Here is a 17,529-nt window from a genome sequence, read left to right on the forward strand (position 1 = left end):
CCTCTGTTGTTATATATTATAATCCAAATTGTGTATGATACTACAGAAATGATAATGTTATGAGTCAATTCCCAAAGGGTACGCAATTACACCAGCCTGTCATAATATTTATCTCTGTAAACTGAGAAATTAAGTTGAATATGTTAATGACAGGTGTGTTATTTAAAGCCAGATTATTAGCTTGACCATGCAGTCTATGTTACAAATAAATTGTAACAGATATTTACGTTTTACTAGAATATTGCTTCATACTGTATTCGTGGTCAAGAGTTTATTGTATTCTGTATAAATTTAACGATATGATTGAAATAACAAATGCAGAAGATAAAACACACAGTACAATAACCAACCAGACATTGTTAGAGAGGGCGGGGCTGAGCAATGTTGGGTGGGGATTTATCGATAACTGCTTATACAGTAAAATATGCCTTTAGGATGAGATGTTATGGAAATATAACATTTCTCAGAACAATCCTCTACAATAATGGACTGATCCACCAGCCACTCTATCACATCAGCACACTTCCAACATATTATCACTGTCATCATCCATTATTGTAGAGGGATGTTTAGCAGGGAACTTTTATATTTGTATCATAGCTTGGGCTATTGTTGGTTTATCCAGGTAAGCCAGGCACAAAATAGACTGCTAAGACGAATCTTAATAATCAAAAGTGACTGTACATAATACACATTTTTAACTGTCCATAATGCTGTTTGTACTGCACCATATTTTAATTATGAATTGGTTGTGATACCGTGTACTGTACTATCAGTACAGACTGTCAATCAAAAGGAACCATGCTGATTAAATAGATTTTCAATATGTTTATCTCATAACTAACATTATTTATACATTTAAAAGTACATGTTATACAACAACTATTACTCAAGATAAATAAACACCCATGTAGGTAATTAATAAACAATCTGTTAAACCAAAGACAAACTTGACATTTGAAAAATAATCTACAGTATTCAAGTTTGTAAATGAGTATTGTACACTACTAAAGTACAATCAGCGTTATTCTATTCTTAGAGAAACTTTGAATTTTAAAAAAAACGTACAGTCAATAAAATTTTAGTATTATAGTAGATAAAGGAAAAGATACAAGGGGAAAATTTCATACTGTAGGTTTATTACCTACTATAATCTGATTTCTCCATTGAGGTCCAGCCACTGATACACACAGCATTGTCATTTTTCAGCAATTTGGCTTTCGATTTAAATAAATAAAATGTCATCCATTTTAAAAGGAAACTGTTCACTTGACAGAATAATACAGGTATATCTTCAATCAAATGCTAGTTACAAACTGACAATTGGACTTGTTGATTTTGTATTAGGAAACAATACAACACTATTGTTTTTGCATTACGGGTCAAGAATAACACACTGTAGTACACAACTCAGTCCTGCTTTTGTATCTATTTAATACCTCTGAAAGGTGTATGTTCAGATAAGGAGACACCCTACAATAATGTGAAGACTTTATTATGATATAGCCTAATCTTGACCAGTATCAAAATAGCTGCATTAAAGTCTCTACATCTCTGCCATAACAAAATTTTGCTCTGGGCAGTTAGTACTCGTATAGTGTTGTGGAACAATCTGAAGAATATCCAGAATGCCTGATTTCTGTTGTGGTAACACAAACTAACGTAGATAACTGCGTAGCTGTCCCACGTAGAATCTGTATCTATCCTGAGCGAAAAGTGCCCATCCGCTCTGCATTGTGTATAAATGGTCATAAGAAATAATAACAGATTCTATATTTTTTATTGCGTTACCGCTCGTCTGTGTTACTACAGTGCTGTTTGACAGAAGTATCCATTATCCGATGGGGGTGTGATGTAATTGTATTCCTCACTTCAGAAGGAGAGGCTACAGTAGGCATGCAATAGACAAAGCAAGCAAAATGGCATGTGGGCTAGTAATTTTAAATACTGTTGTTGCAGTGTCACGGACCTGCCGAATGGCAGATGGCAAAGTAGGTAGTTGTTGCAGTCACTGATAGGTGGTCAACTGAAATGTCATGATTAGTTTAGGCAAAAAAATTACATAATGGGATTGGTAGTCACTATTATTATTATAGTTTAAAATACAATATCATCATTTTTTATAAAAGCGTAATGTAGCACATCTCATCTCCATTTGAAACTGTTGTACCGTACTATTTTTCTTCTTGTATTATAACATCATTATTAATGGCGAATCGTAAATTATTCAGAAAATTCTAAGTTTGGTTATAAAAACGAGTCTGCGTTTTCCCTATAGAGCAACCCATCATAACGTCTTCATAAATGCTGAAAACGGCTAACACTTCCATACATTATAATTATATTTGTAACCTCCTTTAACTACAGATCCACGGTGATGCGTAATATTTTTATTTTAGAGCTTTGTATTAAAAAAGCACACAGCATTATGAATTCACAACATTATATCTCTTATCACAATCCGAAAAGCAACGGTTTATCGCAATATTGAATGAGCAATTACTTGTTATCAAAGTCTGTTATTTAGCAGTGAGAAGTCCATTGGTAGAAGCATTTATTCATAAACCGACAATCATATTATATGTCTAAATATAATACAATTCATGGATATCGTACTCATCAAAAATGGTGAAAAATAGTGGTGTTGTATAGTCTATGTGCTAGCTTACCTGGATAAACAAACATTATATTAGCCTATTCTCTCCTAAGAAGAGAGCTATAACTGTACAACTCAAATATATTAAATGTTTCTAAAACACCCATACCATGACCCCTAGCATCCTAACACACAACCATCAAAAATGGGAGGGAGGGAGGTAGGATGGTTAAATATGTTTTTGTTCATTACAACAATACAAAATCTGTATACTCTTTCTATTTGAATTAAATTACTTTATAAAATGTTAAGGATCCATTTAAAATTCAATATTTTGTTAGAATATCGTAATAAAGTGAACTGGTCAATATGATCATTCAAATAATCCATATTTTTCTCTGCGACTGAACAACAAATTGGCAGTTAATTATAGCATTCCATCACTCAAACAATTTGGTGTTTTTAATACGTTTAGTTTTTTTTAATAGTTTATTATAACTGTATTAAATGTAACTTTTTAATATCTAATTATTTCATCACAGAAAATTATTTATAAAACTGTTAAAATCCATAGATTTCAAATTCAAGGATTTTAGTCCATCTATCTAATCTAAAGCATTGTTAATATTTGTTTTATGAACATAAAATGATCAACGTTGCAACATAAACTGTCCTTGTGCCTTCATTCATTTCATATTATACAACAAGTAACTGACGTCAACTGTTCATTATTTAAACCACATAAAAAGCTTCAATCGTTTCATGGTTAAGAGACAGGGAAAAGAGAATGATCAATGAAATATTAGTGCATTGTGTTGAGATTTAAAAATTAAACAAACTGCATAATTTAATAACACCCAGTCTTTGAAAGGTTAACAGATCAGTCATGGCAGTACTATACACGTACTGTTGGGCCTAGGGCTGCTCCAGGGTTAGGTCGAATTGTTGGGGGGGGGGGGGGGGCGCAATCCAGCCTGTTTACACTTGGCTCCATTGATTGATTTTCATCACATGTCAAACCATTGGTCACTCACAGTATTCACTGCATTTAGGCAGGCCCAACTCATTTGAACCACCTTCATCAGGTGGTCTGTAGCTCAAACCGTAATGTAATGTTGTCTAAAGCTCTGTCTAAACTATCAAAATGTGATGTGCCCATACTGTATGGACATTATGATGTTATCATATCCCATATTTGGGAACACTTTTTTTGTCAAACTAGTTTAATAGTGTAGACAGAGTTACAGTTGTAGTGTTGTCTGGTTTCTACATGATGACAGTAAATCATTTTGTTAGGGTATGTTTTACAACATTTGGGTGCATTTACGTAAATTTAAGTTCATTTATCCATCTGCATAGCATTGTAGCAAGGTTTCACAGAGGCCAGAGTTCACAAATTTGCAGGGTACACACTAGCCATTGTCAAGTGATAAACAACAGATAGATGCAAATCATTCTATTTTTTCTTACAAAATTTGATATTGTTATCTGGACTACATAGATTCAAAGATGTTGTGGTTCGTCTGGTGCCATCAGCAAGTTCTGAGTGCTTAAAAATGTCATAACACAGCCATACTAGATGTCCATTCATACTCACTCACGTTAGACAACAATACGATCATAACAAGTTGTTTTTATAAATGTTTACTAACTGTATATTCAACTGCCTTCAAAACAGTGTGACAGAAGAAAATAATGATCATTGCCAAAGTATGTCAAATTCAAAAGAATACCTCGATTCAATGAACAAAGCACCCTCGAGTGAATATTATTGATTTACCATCGTACAGGTAAATCTTTTGAACTGAAGCCAGGTGAATTTTAGTATCAAAATACTCACCCTCAGGGAATAGTTTCAGTATTTCCTATACCAATTGTTTATCTAGCATTTAAAAAATTCCTATCAATTTTTCAGGACATATTTTGAGATGCCAAAACTTGTACTTGCAATCTGATAAGTTTCAGTACTGTATTACTTTTTAAAAAGAGGATGGCTTATTGTCAATATCAGTAAATGTTAATAGTAGGCCCTTTCAGTCACACCTTGTTAAAATGCCATTAATATTGAAACATTTTTTATACTAACCATACAAAATGACCCATAACAGTTTCAACTTGGTGGCCTTGCTTTAAACATTATTGATTATTTCATCCCATAGTTGTTAAAGATATACTAAGCATGTACAACGCTGTGATTGCAGCTGGGCTAGCCAGTGAAAATTAATCAACATGATAATTAAACAACTTTCAAGTATCAATACCTTTACAGTTCAAACTAACTACAGCTATTAATTAAAGTGGATTCATCATTATGATGATAAATATGCCTCTTTTGTATTAAATATAGTTATTTTGCTCGGTAAAAAGACTTGCATCAACGTACAGTAAGTGAATAACAAGAACATACAGTATTCTATAATGTTTGACCTCCTGTACATTACTGTACTGTACCATACAATGCATTTTAATTTGGAGCACTGCACAAAAAATAGTTTGCCATTAAAACAGTTGTACAGTATACAGTACAGTAACTTCCCTTTTGTTGTATTTTAATCACCTTACCCCAAGCTGTACTACAGTATAATATTATTTTCAGTACAGTACATACATACAGTACTGTAGCATCAACTATCAATTTCAAATGAAATACTCTACATACTGTATAATTACTATGTATATCCACAACTTTTCATTGTTAATTATTGACTTATGGCAAAAATGCACATCATTTAATCCCTGCAATCAAAATGATACAAAACTAAAAGCCTGATCTATTAAACCACTATGACAAACAAACTGAAATTGCTACAATTATGTTTTGCTGACAAACTAAGTGCATACCAATTAGTACTGAACGACTACGGCATGGTAATTCACATTATGGTACGGTGGAAAATCTCAATTATTATTTATACTATAGCCCCTTATTATAGCAGAATGCACCTACAGTACAGTGTACAGTAGGCTATATGCTAAAGCTGCATTCCCAGCTTGCCCAGATTCGGTGTCGTGCCCTGAGAAAAATATCGTGGAAAATGCGTTCAGTGGTAAAGAAAAGGATCCTTCATACCAAATTAGTACAATTTGAATCCGTACCTGATTTGGGCTCCGAATTCATAGCGATTGGTATTTTCTTTCGTCCAATCAGCAGTGAGCATGAATGACAAAGGATAACCAAATTCATGCTCAATGTGAAAACATGCTCAGTTTGAAAATTTTGTTTTGTATTTTTTTGTAGTGATTTTAAATAATGGGAAACAGAAAACCAGAAAAAGATCATTAGTTCCAGGCTCGTTTTTGCATTTCAACAACTCGACGACAAAAGCTTCTTTTTGCTAAATTATTACGATTCATCATCACCCCCTTCTCACGCCCTATTCATTCATTGATAGATTTTACTGTACAGTTTATACAGTAATACATGATCCTTTTAATAAAGTTGTAATGTACAATCTTAATTCATTACTCTTAATGCATTGGTTACATGCACATCTTAGCTACTCATGCTAAGTAAGAAATCTTAAATATGTGACCCTAACCTACATAAAGATGACCTTCAGAATGTAAAAAAATATTTTTTAATATATTTGTGAACATGATTCAGATTCACTTGCGTTTTACTGTAGACAAAGCATTGTTCAGCAGACAATTAGTTTTACATAAAAATCAATTTTATACTTAGAAATTCATTTAAAAATTATTGATTTAAAGCTTATGGGATAATTTCCACAAAATGCCATAAAATAATATTGACTCAAAATTAAATATTATTGGATATTTTATGACATAATTAAACTACAATGACAGTTCAAATAATGATACATATTCTTTTATTTTGACTGGATGAAAAAAAATTGTGCAAATTTTAAAATGTCAAGTAATTTTTGTTTTAGCAGACCTACAGTACTTATACAGTACAACATACTGTATCTTATGGGAAGAAGATGCAATAGAGTACTACTGTACACATATAGGCTTTGAGGAGTGTAGGTTTCTTCTGGTCCTGCATCAGTGCAAGTAGACAAAAACTATATCAAAGTACTTTAAATTGAAAAATTAAAAAAAGTGGTTTATGGACTATACCATTTATGGAGAGGGGTGTAAAATGAATGTTCACTTTTTAGAGTTACACAGTACAGTAACTTGCTCTTCAATGAGAATGGGCTATTGTCAGTTTATCAAAGTACAATAGTTACAGTACTTATAGGTACTCTACACAATATAATTTGTACTTTTATCAATAATTAATCTGTCCACATCAGCTGTTCTTTCTTAATATATACAGAATGAATGAATGAATGAAAATAAAATACATACCAAGTAGCGCTTGGAACAAGTGACTCTTAAAGATGCGTATGACCCTTTCGATAGCATTGCGTAAAGGGCGGTCACTTGGTTTGCTCAACTTTGAGTGATAATCCTCGAGAAGTTCCAGTGCCCTGTGGGCCTCTACAATAGATAAAAGAAAAACAAAATACAATTAATTATTACTCAATTTTATTATTATTTTTATGCATAGTATTTTTGTTTACAAAATCTAATTTACAGTATTACAGTAACAAGGAGTTCCAGAGTGCTCTATAAAGTATAAAATATAAAGTTTAAAATTAATTATTAAATAAAGTTAACAATTCCTATGACAAAAATATGTCTAAATACAGAGAGTTGATTATAAAGTCAGTGAATATATTTAAACCCTTCAATATTTCCCACTCCCACTTTGCCCCTGTATAGAGCTCAATTCATCACAAGTTACAATCCCGGAGATCAGTGTTAATGGAAACCCTTGGTACAATAAAAATTTGTTCCTCAATTTTACTGTACCAAATTTTACTATTTTTACTGTTCTATAAAACTCAGCTATAGGCTACTAAACAGAGGACACTGTACAGTACAGTAGCTTTAGTTACCGGTGTCAAGCATGTACTGTACTGTACTGTATGAGCCTAATTGTAATAAAGTATCATACTGTATGCAGTACTTCATTTGCTTACTGCAGCAAAGCAGTTCAGTGCAATTTTCAGTAATTATTAATTAATTTAAACATCATCATGAAAAGTAGTAGCATTAAACAGTACTGTACTTTTTGTAAAGTCCTCCCTTCACTACAGGAAAACCAATTCATCAGTTTACATAATTCATTTCCACAAGTAAGTGCACTAACAAAGGTCAAGGGAAACATATCAGTCAGACTATCAGAATGATTAGAAACTTTACAAATTGATACGAAGGTCAGCGCAAGGTCATACAATATCTACAATCAACCAATGAAACTGTTGTTTGCAATACTGATAAACTACTTTATGTTCAAATGTAAAAGGTTGAATTGTGGTGTACATTATTTATAATTTATAGTCAATACATTTTACAGTAATGGTACTGTACTGTATTGTAAAGATATATATATAGTACTGTACAAGTACAGAATGTCTTTAAATAAATCAATTTCAATGCATGCCGTCTGTAGTTACAGTACAGTAGTATTGTACAACACTGTTTATTCAAAATGTCTAAATAATTATCATCAAATAAATTCCACTATTCAAACTGAAATTATTTTAGTAACATGGACATACATAAAATCAATTTCACTGCATGCATTGCAGTACAGGTACTTACAGTACTGTGGCAATCCCAGTAACCTCATTCGGCTGGGCAATCTCATTTGCAAATCTGTAGGCTTGTTTTTATGGAAAGGGGTTAGACTGTTGAATGGAATCATTCCTGCTTATTTATAGGGCTCTAGTTATTTGCCTTGATAATATTTTAATGAGAAATAAATCAGTACTTGTCAGTAGTAGACACTCTATTGTATATGTTTACATTATTAATCTCTGTCTAAACTAAGTCTGTAGAGTCTGCATTATTGTATATTATTTAATTATTACTGTACATGAAAAAAACTACTTCTAGTCTACAGTAATTTGTACAGTACTACTACTACTACAGTAGTGTGAGAGCCTCATGATTAGTACCAAAGATGTTACATCTCTAAATATGTATATAAAACAAATAATCAATGTTTTATAATTCGTGTAAATTGGTACTATACAAATAATGGCATTTGGTGAATGATGAAAGATTAAATATCAACTCGGCTATAACCTTTCATCATTCACCTCATGCTATTATTTGTACCATTACACTCATAAACATTCATTATTTAATATTTGTATTTCAATGTTCCAACTACAGTAATATTTATAAGTACACTGTATAGGAATACACTATACAGTACTTAGTATAATACTGTACTACTAGTACAGTACTACTAGTACAGTTACTACTAGTACAGTTACTACTACTACAGTACTACTACTGGGACACTCGATTACTCAGCGTATTTCCTGTTGTGGTTTTCTCAATTATCTTTCTACAATAGTAAAGCGGGAAAGAACAAAAGGACGAGCAAGTGAAGATAATAAGGACCGTAATTACAAAAAAATCAAACTGTAGAACTTTTTAAAACAAGTACACATAGGAAACAGCCACATCCTTGATAAACTTACTCATCTGTGTCAAAGTAACAACAGGCACGTTCACAGAATCTTCAATTATGTCGCTTCATTTTGACATTAAAACTTTTTAAAATCGGAACATTATCAGCTTTAATAATCATAATGATGATGTGGCCTAAACAGAGCATGACAATTATTGTAAATAGTAGTGTGTGTGTTTTTGTAATTTACATATTTAATCTGCAAAAGTTATAATGCTTTATGCATGCTATATTACTACAGAATGGAAGTCACATACAGTACTGTATAATTGATGTTACAGTACTTGTATTGTACAGAAGGCCTATAGTACAAACCATTAAAAAAAAGGTAATTTTAAGCTGGGTGGTGTAAAGAATTTAGGCCGAGTGCCCTTTGTTTATAGTCAAACAATACGAAAATATTATATGATAATATTATAGGCTGCTGTGCATACTAATTGTTGTACAATATAAATAAGAAATAACAATTGGTACAAACAAATTTTAAAATATTAACATTTTTTTTTTTTTTCGATTGAATAAAATAAAAAAAATAAATAAAATGTTAATATTTTTACATTTTTTTGTACCAATTGTTATTTCTTATTTATATTGTACAACAATTATGTAAAATATAGTACACCCTATACATTGGACTATTATAGTATTGTGTTATTTTTTCATGCAATCATTGTTATTGTGAAGGTTTTTTACTCGGCCAATATTTAGCGACTTCATTCATGTTTATGACACAGGTACAATTCATGCGTTTAGTTGTCTACAATCTGTCATTCTACTCTACTGTTCATATATTTCAGAGCATGTGCAATAAGTATGGCTATTTGACTCAATAGCTAGCATAGTCTAGTGCCATGTTGTGAAAATCTGTATAGTACAGTAGTACTATTTTTTATGGTATACTGTCACATTTTATTTTTGCTTTTCTTCACCTTTCTTGCCTGTTGTTTTCTGACTAGGCTAGGAGGCACCGGATCACTGAAAAGATCAAGACTTAACCGATGCTAACTGGGGTACTTACACACTGATCCCCAGTTAGCGGCTGATGGTGTATTTGTGCTATAATCTATACATAACAGTATTATTATTATTATTATATTTTACACAATGTAAATTCCAAAATATAAATTTGTAAAGATATTTTCATTCATTTCACATTTGATACTAAAGCTTACTACAGTACAGGTAAAGCATCTGTAATCAGGGGAATCTGCATTCTGTATAATAAAGGATTTAGCAATCAATTGTACCTTTTAATTAGCTTAAGACATTGAAAATCCTATTCTATTAATTTCACAAGACTTAAGATTCCAGGTCCCTCTGGTCCCCTCCAAGCCGGTTAGTTAAATTCCACTTAAGGCTGAGCGCAATCAATATTTGGTATAGGATTGGCTAGTTACGCATAATGCAAGCTGATTATAGACAGTTTTACAATGAAGAATTCCTATAATGAAATACTACAATCACTGTATACTTATTTGTTTAACATAAATTTCATATCTGTGCAATCATTGTTATCTGCCATGCAGTTATCTGCTACCCTGTCAAGGATGCTACTCGGAGTATAAGTGTTTTTACTTTTCTGCTTGTATTTGTATTTTTATGGGGTTTTTTTTATATTTTTTGTGTGGATATTTTCTGATATATTTAATGAAATGCTATATTTTATCTTTATGTGCTACTTGGTAAGAGGATTCACAGGCTCTTGTCATACGGATTTAGTTCCCTTTTGTGTTTCCTACCACTTACTTTCTAGTAACAGTAGTTTGATTGGCAATAAAGAATATGAATAATGCACAATACAGTAATTACTATATGCTGGGCAGAGGTGAGTGGGCACACCCACATTTAAAGTCTTCCCCCAGCCTAAAACTAATTTATTAAAGATGTATTATCCCTCAAAAACATCAAAATTAAAGGTTTTTAATAAAATCAGATTTTGAATAGGCTATTTTGTAATTGTAGTTTAAACAAAGTTAATCAGTTCTGCAGAAAATAAAAAAACAGAAAATATATTTTTTTCACTTATAAAATGACAAAATAAATGGTTAAAATTAAATTGAACCAAAAACCCATTGACTGGCAGTCAATTTGACTATTGTTTACTTTAAATTTTTTAAAGTAAATAATTTTTTTTCCAATCCAATTTTTGGTCATTTAAGTGAATGCCAAAACAATAACATCGTATAACAAAAAAATTTTTTTCAGGGGGACAATCTAAAAAATGCCTTCCACATGACGGGATTTCAAAACCTGTTTTAATTGGTTTTAAATTAACCACCCTTTCTGACATCCACCATCTACTGCATATTTAAAGCTGTCTACACTAGTTTAAAAAAAAAGTGTGATGTGCCCAAATATGGTAGTGATATGCCCAAATATGGTACAGTAGTGATATGACATCATTTCCATATATGGGAAACATCATATTTTTTGTCACATAAAGTTTGATTGCAGACAGATCTTAACATCTGTGTTTTAGTTAAAAATTTGGCTTAGCCTTACAGACTGTCATGTACTGTATATATTAGGATTGTACAGTACAGTATATTTATTATACAGTATTCAATGTACAAACATTACAATCATTTTAGTTTAAACATGTACTCTACAGTAATGCTATGCAACAACATAAATGTATTACTGCATATTCACATTCCTTGTGTCAACAAAATGTGTACAGCTGCATTATTTATTATTATAAGCTTCATAAATATATTGCATATTTCATCTTTATTTATCAAACTAGAAATTGTTTTCTTTTGCCTTTGACAGCTACAATATTGTGTATCAAAACATATTCATATCAATAATCACACACAAAATTTAGCGCCCTTTCGTCACACCTTATAGGATACCTCAATGTGTATTCTATCATAAATCAATATGATTGTATTAACACAGTTCGTAATGTACTGTATAATCACAGGTAAAGCAGGTAGGTATTTTTGATGAGTACAATATTACATGTTTAACATATTTTTTAAATGTCAAATTCCGGTTAAATATTCATTAGAATGGTTGTAATAATTTTAAATATATCTTGTGAACTTTACAGCAGTATATCATTGCAGAATTACTGTAAATAAGTGTAACAAGCTGTAGTACAGGAGGGTCATGTTTTGGCAGCCAAAAATGATTATGATAAACAGTGGTGCTATTATTCTGACTATTAAACTAAATACAAAATTATCAGATAATTATCTACGAAATTAAAAAAGTAAACAGAGATGGTTTTGAAATGACAGACAGTTGGGAACATGAAACTATTACAGACAGTAATCAGGTATAACTGCACCGTAGATAGCATATTATAATTCATCACAACCAATAGTAGTCGGCCTAGGCTACAGTATGTAAATCGTGATGTATGAGGTACCGTAGCATTGCTGCTGCCCTGCTGCGTGCATTCAACATCATCTTCTTGACGTATACTACTACTAGTACTAGGCTAGCTACTACTACTACAGGTACTACTACAAAAATAAATGACTTGGACTAGGCCAGTGCTATTATGCACTTGTCAATTGTATAACCCACTATACAACCCCGGGAGAGGTGCGTCATTTACAAATAATTACTGACACAGGGGTGCGTAAAAAAACCTAGAAGGTACGTCACATCAATGAACAATGGTGTGTCAATGTCCGTCACTTTATGCATTTGTCAATTGTATGACCCACTATACGACTCCCGAGAGAGGTGTGTCATTTGTCCGATGTGCGTCATACCTTATGAATACCATGACGCACCCATGCGTCAAAAATGTGACTTAACTTTAGGTGACCATGACGCACTGTAATCATGTTGTTTATGATATTTTGGGTGGTAAAGTGACGAACATTGACACACCATCGCTCATTGATGTGACGTACCTTCTAGGTGTTTTGACGCACCCTTGAGTCAGTAATTATTTGTAAATGAAGCACCTCTCATACAATTGACAAGTGCATAGTACAAAACTTTCGCACCACACTCTCGAATACCCAATTAAAAAACATTCACCTGCTGCGCTGTAGTGATGGTTGAGTGACCGTGAATGAAGTCTTGTGCCCAGTTTTAGCGGAGTAACTAGGCTAGCTTATAAAATAATAGGCATAGGCTAGCTAGGCCTAGAGACTGTTGGTAGTTCTAGGTCTAGCATATGCCCTGCATCACAGATGAGAAAGAATACATTTTGTGTTTACTTTGAATTTATCATCATGATCAGACATTAATTCTCACATTTTTTGCAAAAACACAGCAGTGAAGTTTGGTTAAAAATTAAATAGATATTGCAGTGTATTGCTAAATACCTCACCTTGCTTACGAACTGGCATACTGTTTAGGCCTAGTATGATAAATCCCAAAGTTAGAACAAGTTATTTATCCAAAAGGGTAACACAAACACGATGGTGAGTAGTATCAGAAGCAGACAGGAGGCTAGCTGGCAACGTATCTCAGTTTTCTTCGCTAGAGCGCACACGGGGTCACACCCGCCAGCGGTTTTGTTTTGCTAGGCCTCACGAAAGTTTGGCAAACAATAAAAGCTCGTTACGAAATAAAAAGGCAAGCAAGAAACTGATAATAGTAATAAATTAGCATAAACAACTAAATTCCAGTGCCGTTTTCAAACATTAATTAAGCTTCTTCGTTGTGCACACACAAACCACAATCCGGCCGTGCGAATTCCTACGATCCCTGACTAAAAAAAACCACGGTGAAATCCCTGCAAGATGGCGGCAGACGCGGAAGTGATCATGTGACCTTCAAAAGTTCACAACCGCAAAACGACAATTTCTGTGATTTTTATATAAAATCAATGCTATTTATTAGTTTTTTTTAACTTCCTTTATTTCAAATCAATATTTTAGATACCTAATATGTTTATCTGAATATACAATTATTTAAATCAATAATATAACCCTAACCAATTACTGTATATTACATAAAAATTATTTCTGGCGAAGTATTAAATGACGCAAAAATTCATAAGACAAATAAATTAATTAATTGCAGTGAAATATATAATAATCATTAATTTTAATTCATTTCTGGCCATCTAGGGAAATTAATAAAATTTACTTCGCCACAGCCCCCGCCCAAGTACTTCATGTCCGAACCCCCCAGTCAGATCCTGGTTAAGGGGCCCTGATTAAGACCTAAGACATAGCTATTTCTCGTTACGCCTTATCTACAGGCACTATAGGTCCTACATTAAAAACAAACATACAATAAATTATTAAATTTAATAAATTAAATTTTAAAAAGTAAATAATGATTAAATTCATAAAGTTTCTGTCATTGTGAAAGTTATGTTGTATTATTACAGTATGTTCATGTAGGTAATATTATGCACAATTAAAACTACTGCATGTGTAACTGTATTTTGATAGGCCTACTGTTTAGGCATATTTTAAACTGCTCGTCGACTGATTTAGAAAATTAAAATATCCAATTCAATAATGACGTAATAGGGATTCCCCAATAATTTCCGCGATATGTTTCCTACATCTATATATAAATTATGGTTAATTCTGACATAGGCGAGCACAATGCAAAAACTTCGGTACAAATCTCCGCCTTGGATACCTACCTTATCTATCTCAGATGTACCGCGAAACGTAGATTTGATAACATTAGTGTGCAGTTCGACGCTATTTTTCCATATTTCTATCTTAGCAAGATATTATAAAGAGTTTTTTAACAACATTTATGATTTCAACAGTAGGTTTTCTACTCAATTTCAATTCTTGGCGGTCAAGTAATTTCCGGGTTTATGATAAGTTCACCTTGCAGCAACATGGTTTCAACTATTTTCTCTCTTTTATACACAAGGGAGCAGTTAAAATAATAGATTTGACCCTAAAGGTGACTGGAAACAGGCACTTTCCATCAATCAATACAGTGTCCCTTTGGAAGACGGAAGAAAAAAACAGATACTATAGTAGGACTGGAGCTTAAGTTGGCCATTAGTCATAGCCATTTTAGTTTTTTGTTTATTTTAGGAACGGACCGCGCGTGTGAAAGGTACAGTAGTTAAAAAATAAAAATTATACTGCAAATTAATAAAGATCAAATTAAATATACGCCATAAAGAATCGGAATATATTGTGGGGAATAGTATTATAAAATTACATAGGGAGATTTGATGATAAGACATTAATCGAGTGAAATCCCGATAGCTGAGTTTTATTAAGTAAGCTGGCAGGAATAACTGTAGGCTATCTGTGTCCTGTTAGGACCGAGATGTCTGCCCATGTTGCAAGCCGTAATGTCTTCTTTCTTGGGCCGAAATGGCCCACTCTGTCACGGCAGTTAGTTTCAAAAGATGTTTAAAATAAATAATGTATTAATACTTATTAGGATGATATTTATTTGAATAAACGCCTCTCCAATAAAACATCACTTTGAATAATAATCACCACCCAACCCCTAACACAATTATACTATTTGTAGTAGAATTCATCGCACTGTTTTTCTACAATTTACCAAGCATTTGTTATTCTTTTTTACCACTTTTCATATCTATTAGATAGAGGATTTCATTTGATTATAAATGTTACCATATTATTAAAACTAAAAAATTTAACATATATCCCTCGAATAAGCCACTCCCTCAAATGAACTCCGCCTCCCCACCTCCGCCCTATAAGGGCCCTACCAAATAATAAAGACTATACTTTAAAATGTTATTAATCATCTAAGACACTGTGAAACAGAATAGTTTAGTTTTACGAATGTCAAGCATTTTCAATAATGGTAACCGACAGAAAACGTAAAAGAAGAACATTATCATTCCGAGAACCATCGTCTACACTTCCTAGAGGGGGAGCGAGCGAAGCGAGCTCACCCTCTAGTAGCTTAAATTAGGGCTATATATGCTTTCCTTATGCTTTGTTTGTTTTATTATTGTTTTGTATTTGTTTGTTGTTTTTTTTTTGATAAGGAAGTAATTTAAAATTGTGTTTTAATTACTTTTGGTTGCACTTTTGAGTGGTGTCTACATTTACGGATCGCAAAAAGAAAAATGACACATGCATCACGTCAACCAACACCCATGCCAGCTGCTTTTAACCAATAACAACATTATTCGTTTTTTATTTATCCATTATCATCATCATCATCATCATCATCATCATCATCATCATCATCATCATCATCATCATCACTGTACTCATAATTAGAAGTTTTGTTTAATGTGTGTAAATCTGTTCAAAGTGACTACTACACTACACTCACTATCTTTGACATGTATCCGCTATCAATTGATCTCGTCAGCATACTGTGTACTCAAAACTTTTTAATTATAATAGAGGGCGCACGTCTATTTTAAAGAACGTTTTCGGTCATATTAGATGAAGGATTTTAGTCGCGACACCGCATTTCTTTTAGCCTTACTTTTTTGACTAGGCCTACTATGATTTGGCATGGCGTTATTTATTTTATTTTAAATATATACTCTGATTTACTCTATTTTGTAGGCCTACTTCCAGTTTTGAAATAGAATGGATGATTTATTTATTTTATTTATTTTATTTCAACAATATTTTACGAGGGTGGTCCATCCAGCCGAAGCTGATCATTAGGGACCCTCACAAAAATACAACATGACGGGACATAAACATGTAACAATACAATTAAATAGAATTCATAAAGATTAACGAAAAAATAAAGCACAAAACAAGAAGATGGTTCTTGAGCAAAAATTTGAATGAAAAGTAAGATGAAGCAAGTCGAATATCTAAAGGAATAGAAAAAAAAAGTTGAATGAAGCTAAAGACTGTTTGAAAAGTTCCAAGTAAGGTCTGGGGATAATTTATGAATCGCCGTGTGGTAATAAACAAGAACTTGGAGCCCAGACACTTCAACAGACTAGAATGTTTGTTTTAATCATACTCTGTGTAGCCTATATTATTGAATATATAATATATATATAATAATACCATCGTTGCCAGGGAGAAACATTTAAGACTTGTGCAGAAATCGGAAATCTAGACTTCAATTTAATAAATCAGTTTATTCAAAATAAAGGTGGGCATACCCTTGCAGTGATTCAATCTCGTGCATCAAGGGCCTTCTGTGCTGAAACATAATGTTTGTGCAGATGTATAAAGGAAAAATCTTGAAATATAACCACCTAATTTCAACTTAGGCCTATGTGTAATCATCCTTTCCAATTACTTTATATTTTACAGGGAAGAGTGCTCCCTGACATTTGTACTTTGTCGGTACCAAATTTTCATTACTGGTTTTTGTCGGTCCCGTGTTGATGTACTTTATTACTTGTTGATGATAGAATTTACAAGACTGATTGATGAATGAATGAAAAACAACAATAAATACAAGCTGTTTGATTTTCTTTGATACAAGTACCCAATTTACAAATTGTTGCAGATTACGGCTCTTTAGTGTCCACATCACTGTTCCTTGTCATTGCAACCATCTCAACTGAAAT

General features: G+C 32.6%; 1 protein-coding gene across 2 annotated transcripts in view; it reads right to left on the bottom strand.

The window, feature by feature from the left end:
- The window catches only part of LOC144842931 (disks large homolog 4-like), a 107,044-nt gene extending 93,264 nt beyond the window's left edge, over positions 1 to 13,780 (bottom strand). For both annotated transcript variants that reach the window (XM_078699541.1, XM_078699540.1), the window contains exons 1-2: positions 13,393 to 13,780; positions 6,914 to 7,045 (exon numbers count right to left, since the gene is read on the bottom strand). In XM_078699541.1, the coding sequence (XP_078555667.1) occupies positions 6,914 to 7,045; positions 13,393 to 13,411 (151 nt within the window). In that variant the 5' untranslated portion in view covers positions 13,412 to 13,780. The remainder of the gene's footprint in view (positions 1 to 6,913; positions 7,046 to 13,392) is intronic.
- Positions 13,781 to 17,529: the final 3,749 nt, after the last annotated feature.

This window comes from Antedon bifida, chromosome 5 (assembly GCF_963402885.1).
Source record: "Antedon bifida chromosome 5, ecAntBifi1.1, whole genome shotgun sequence".
Lineage (NCBI taxonomy): Eukaryota > Metazoa > Echinodermata > Crinoidea > Comatulida > Antedonidae > Antedon > Antedon bifida.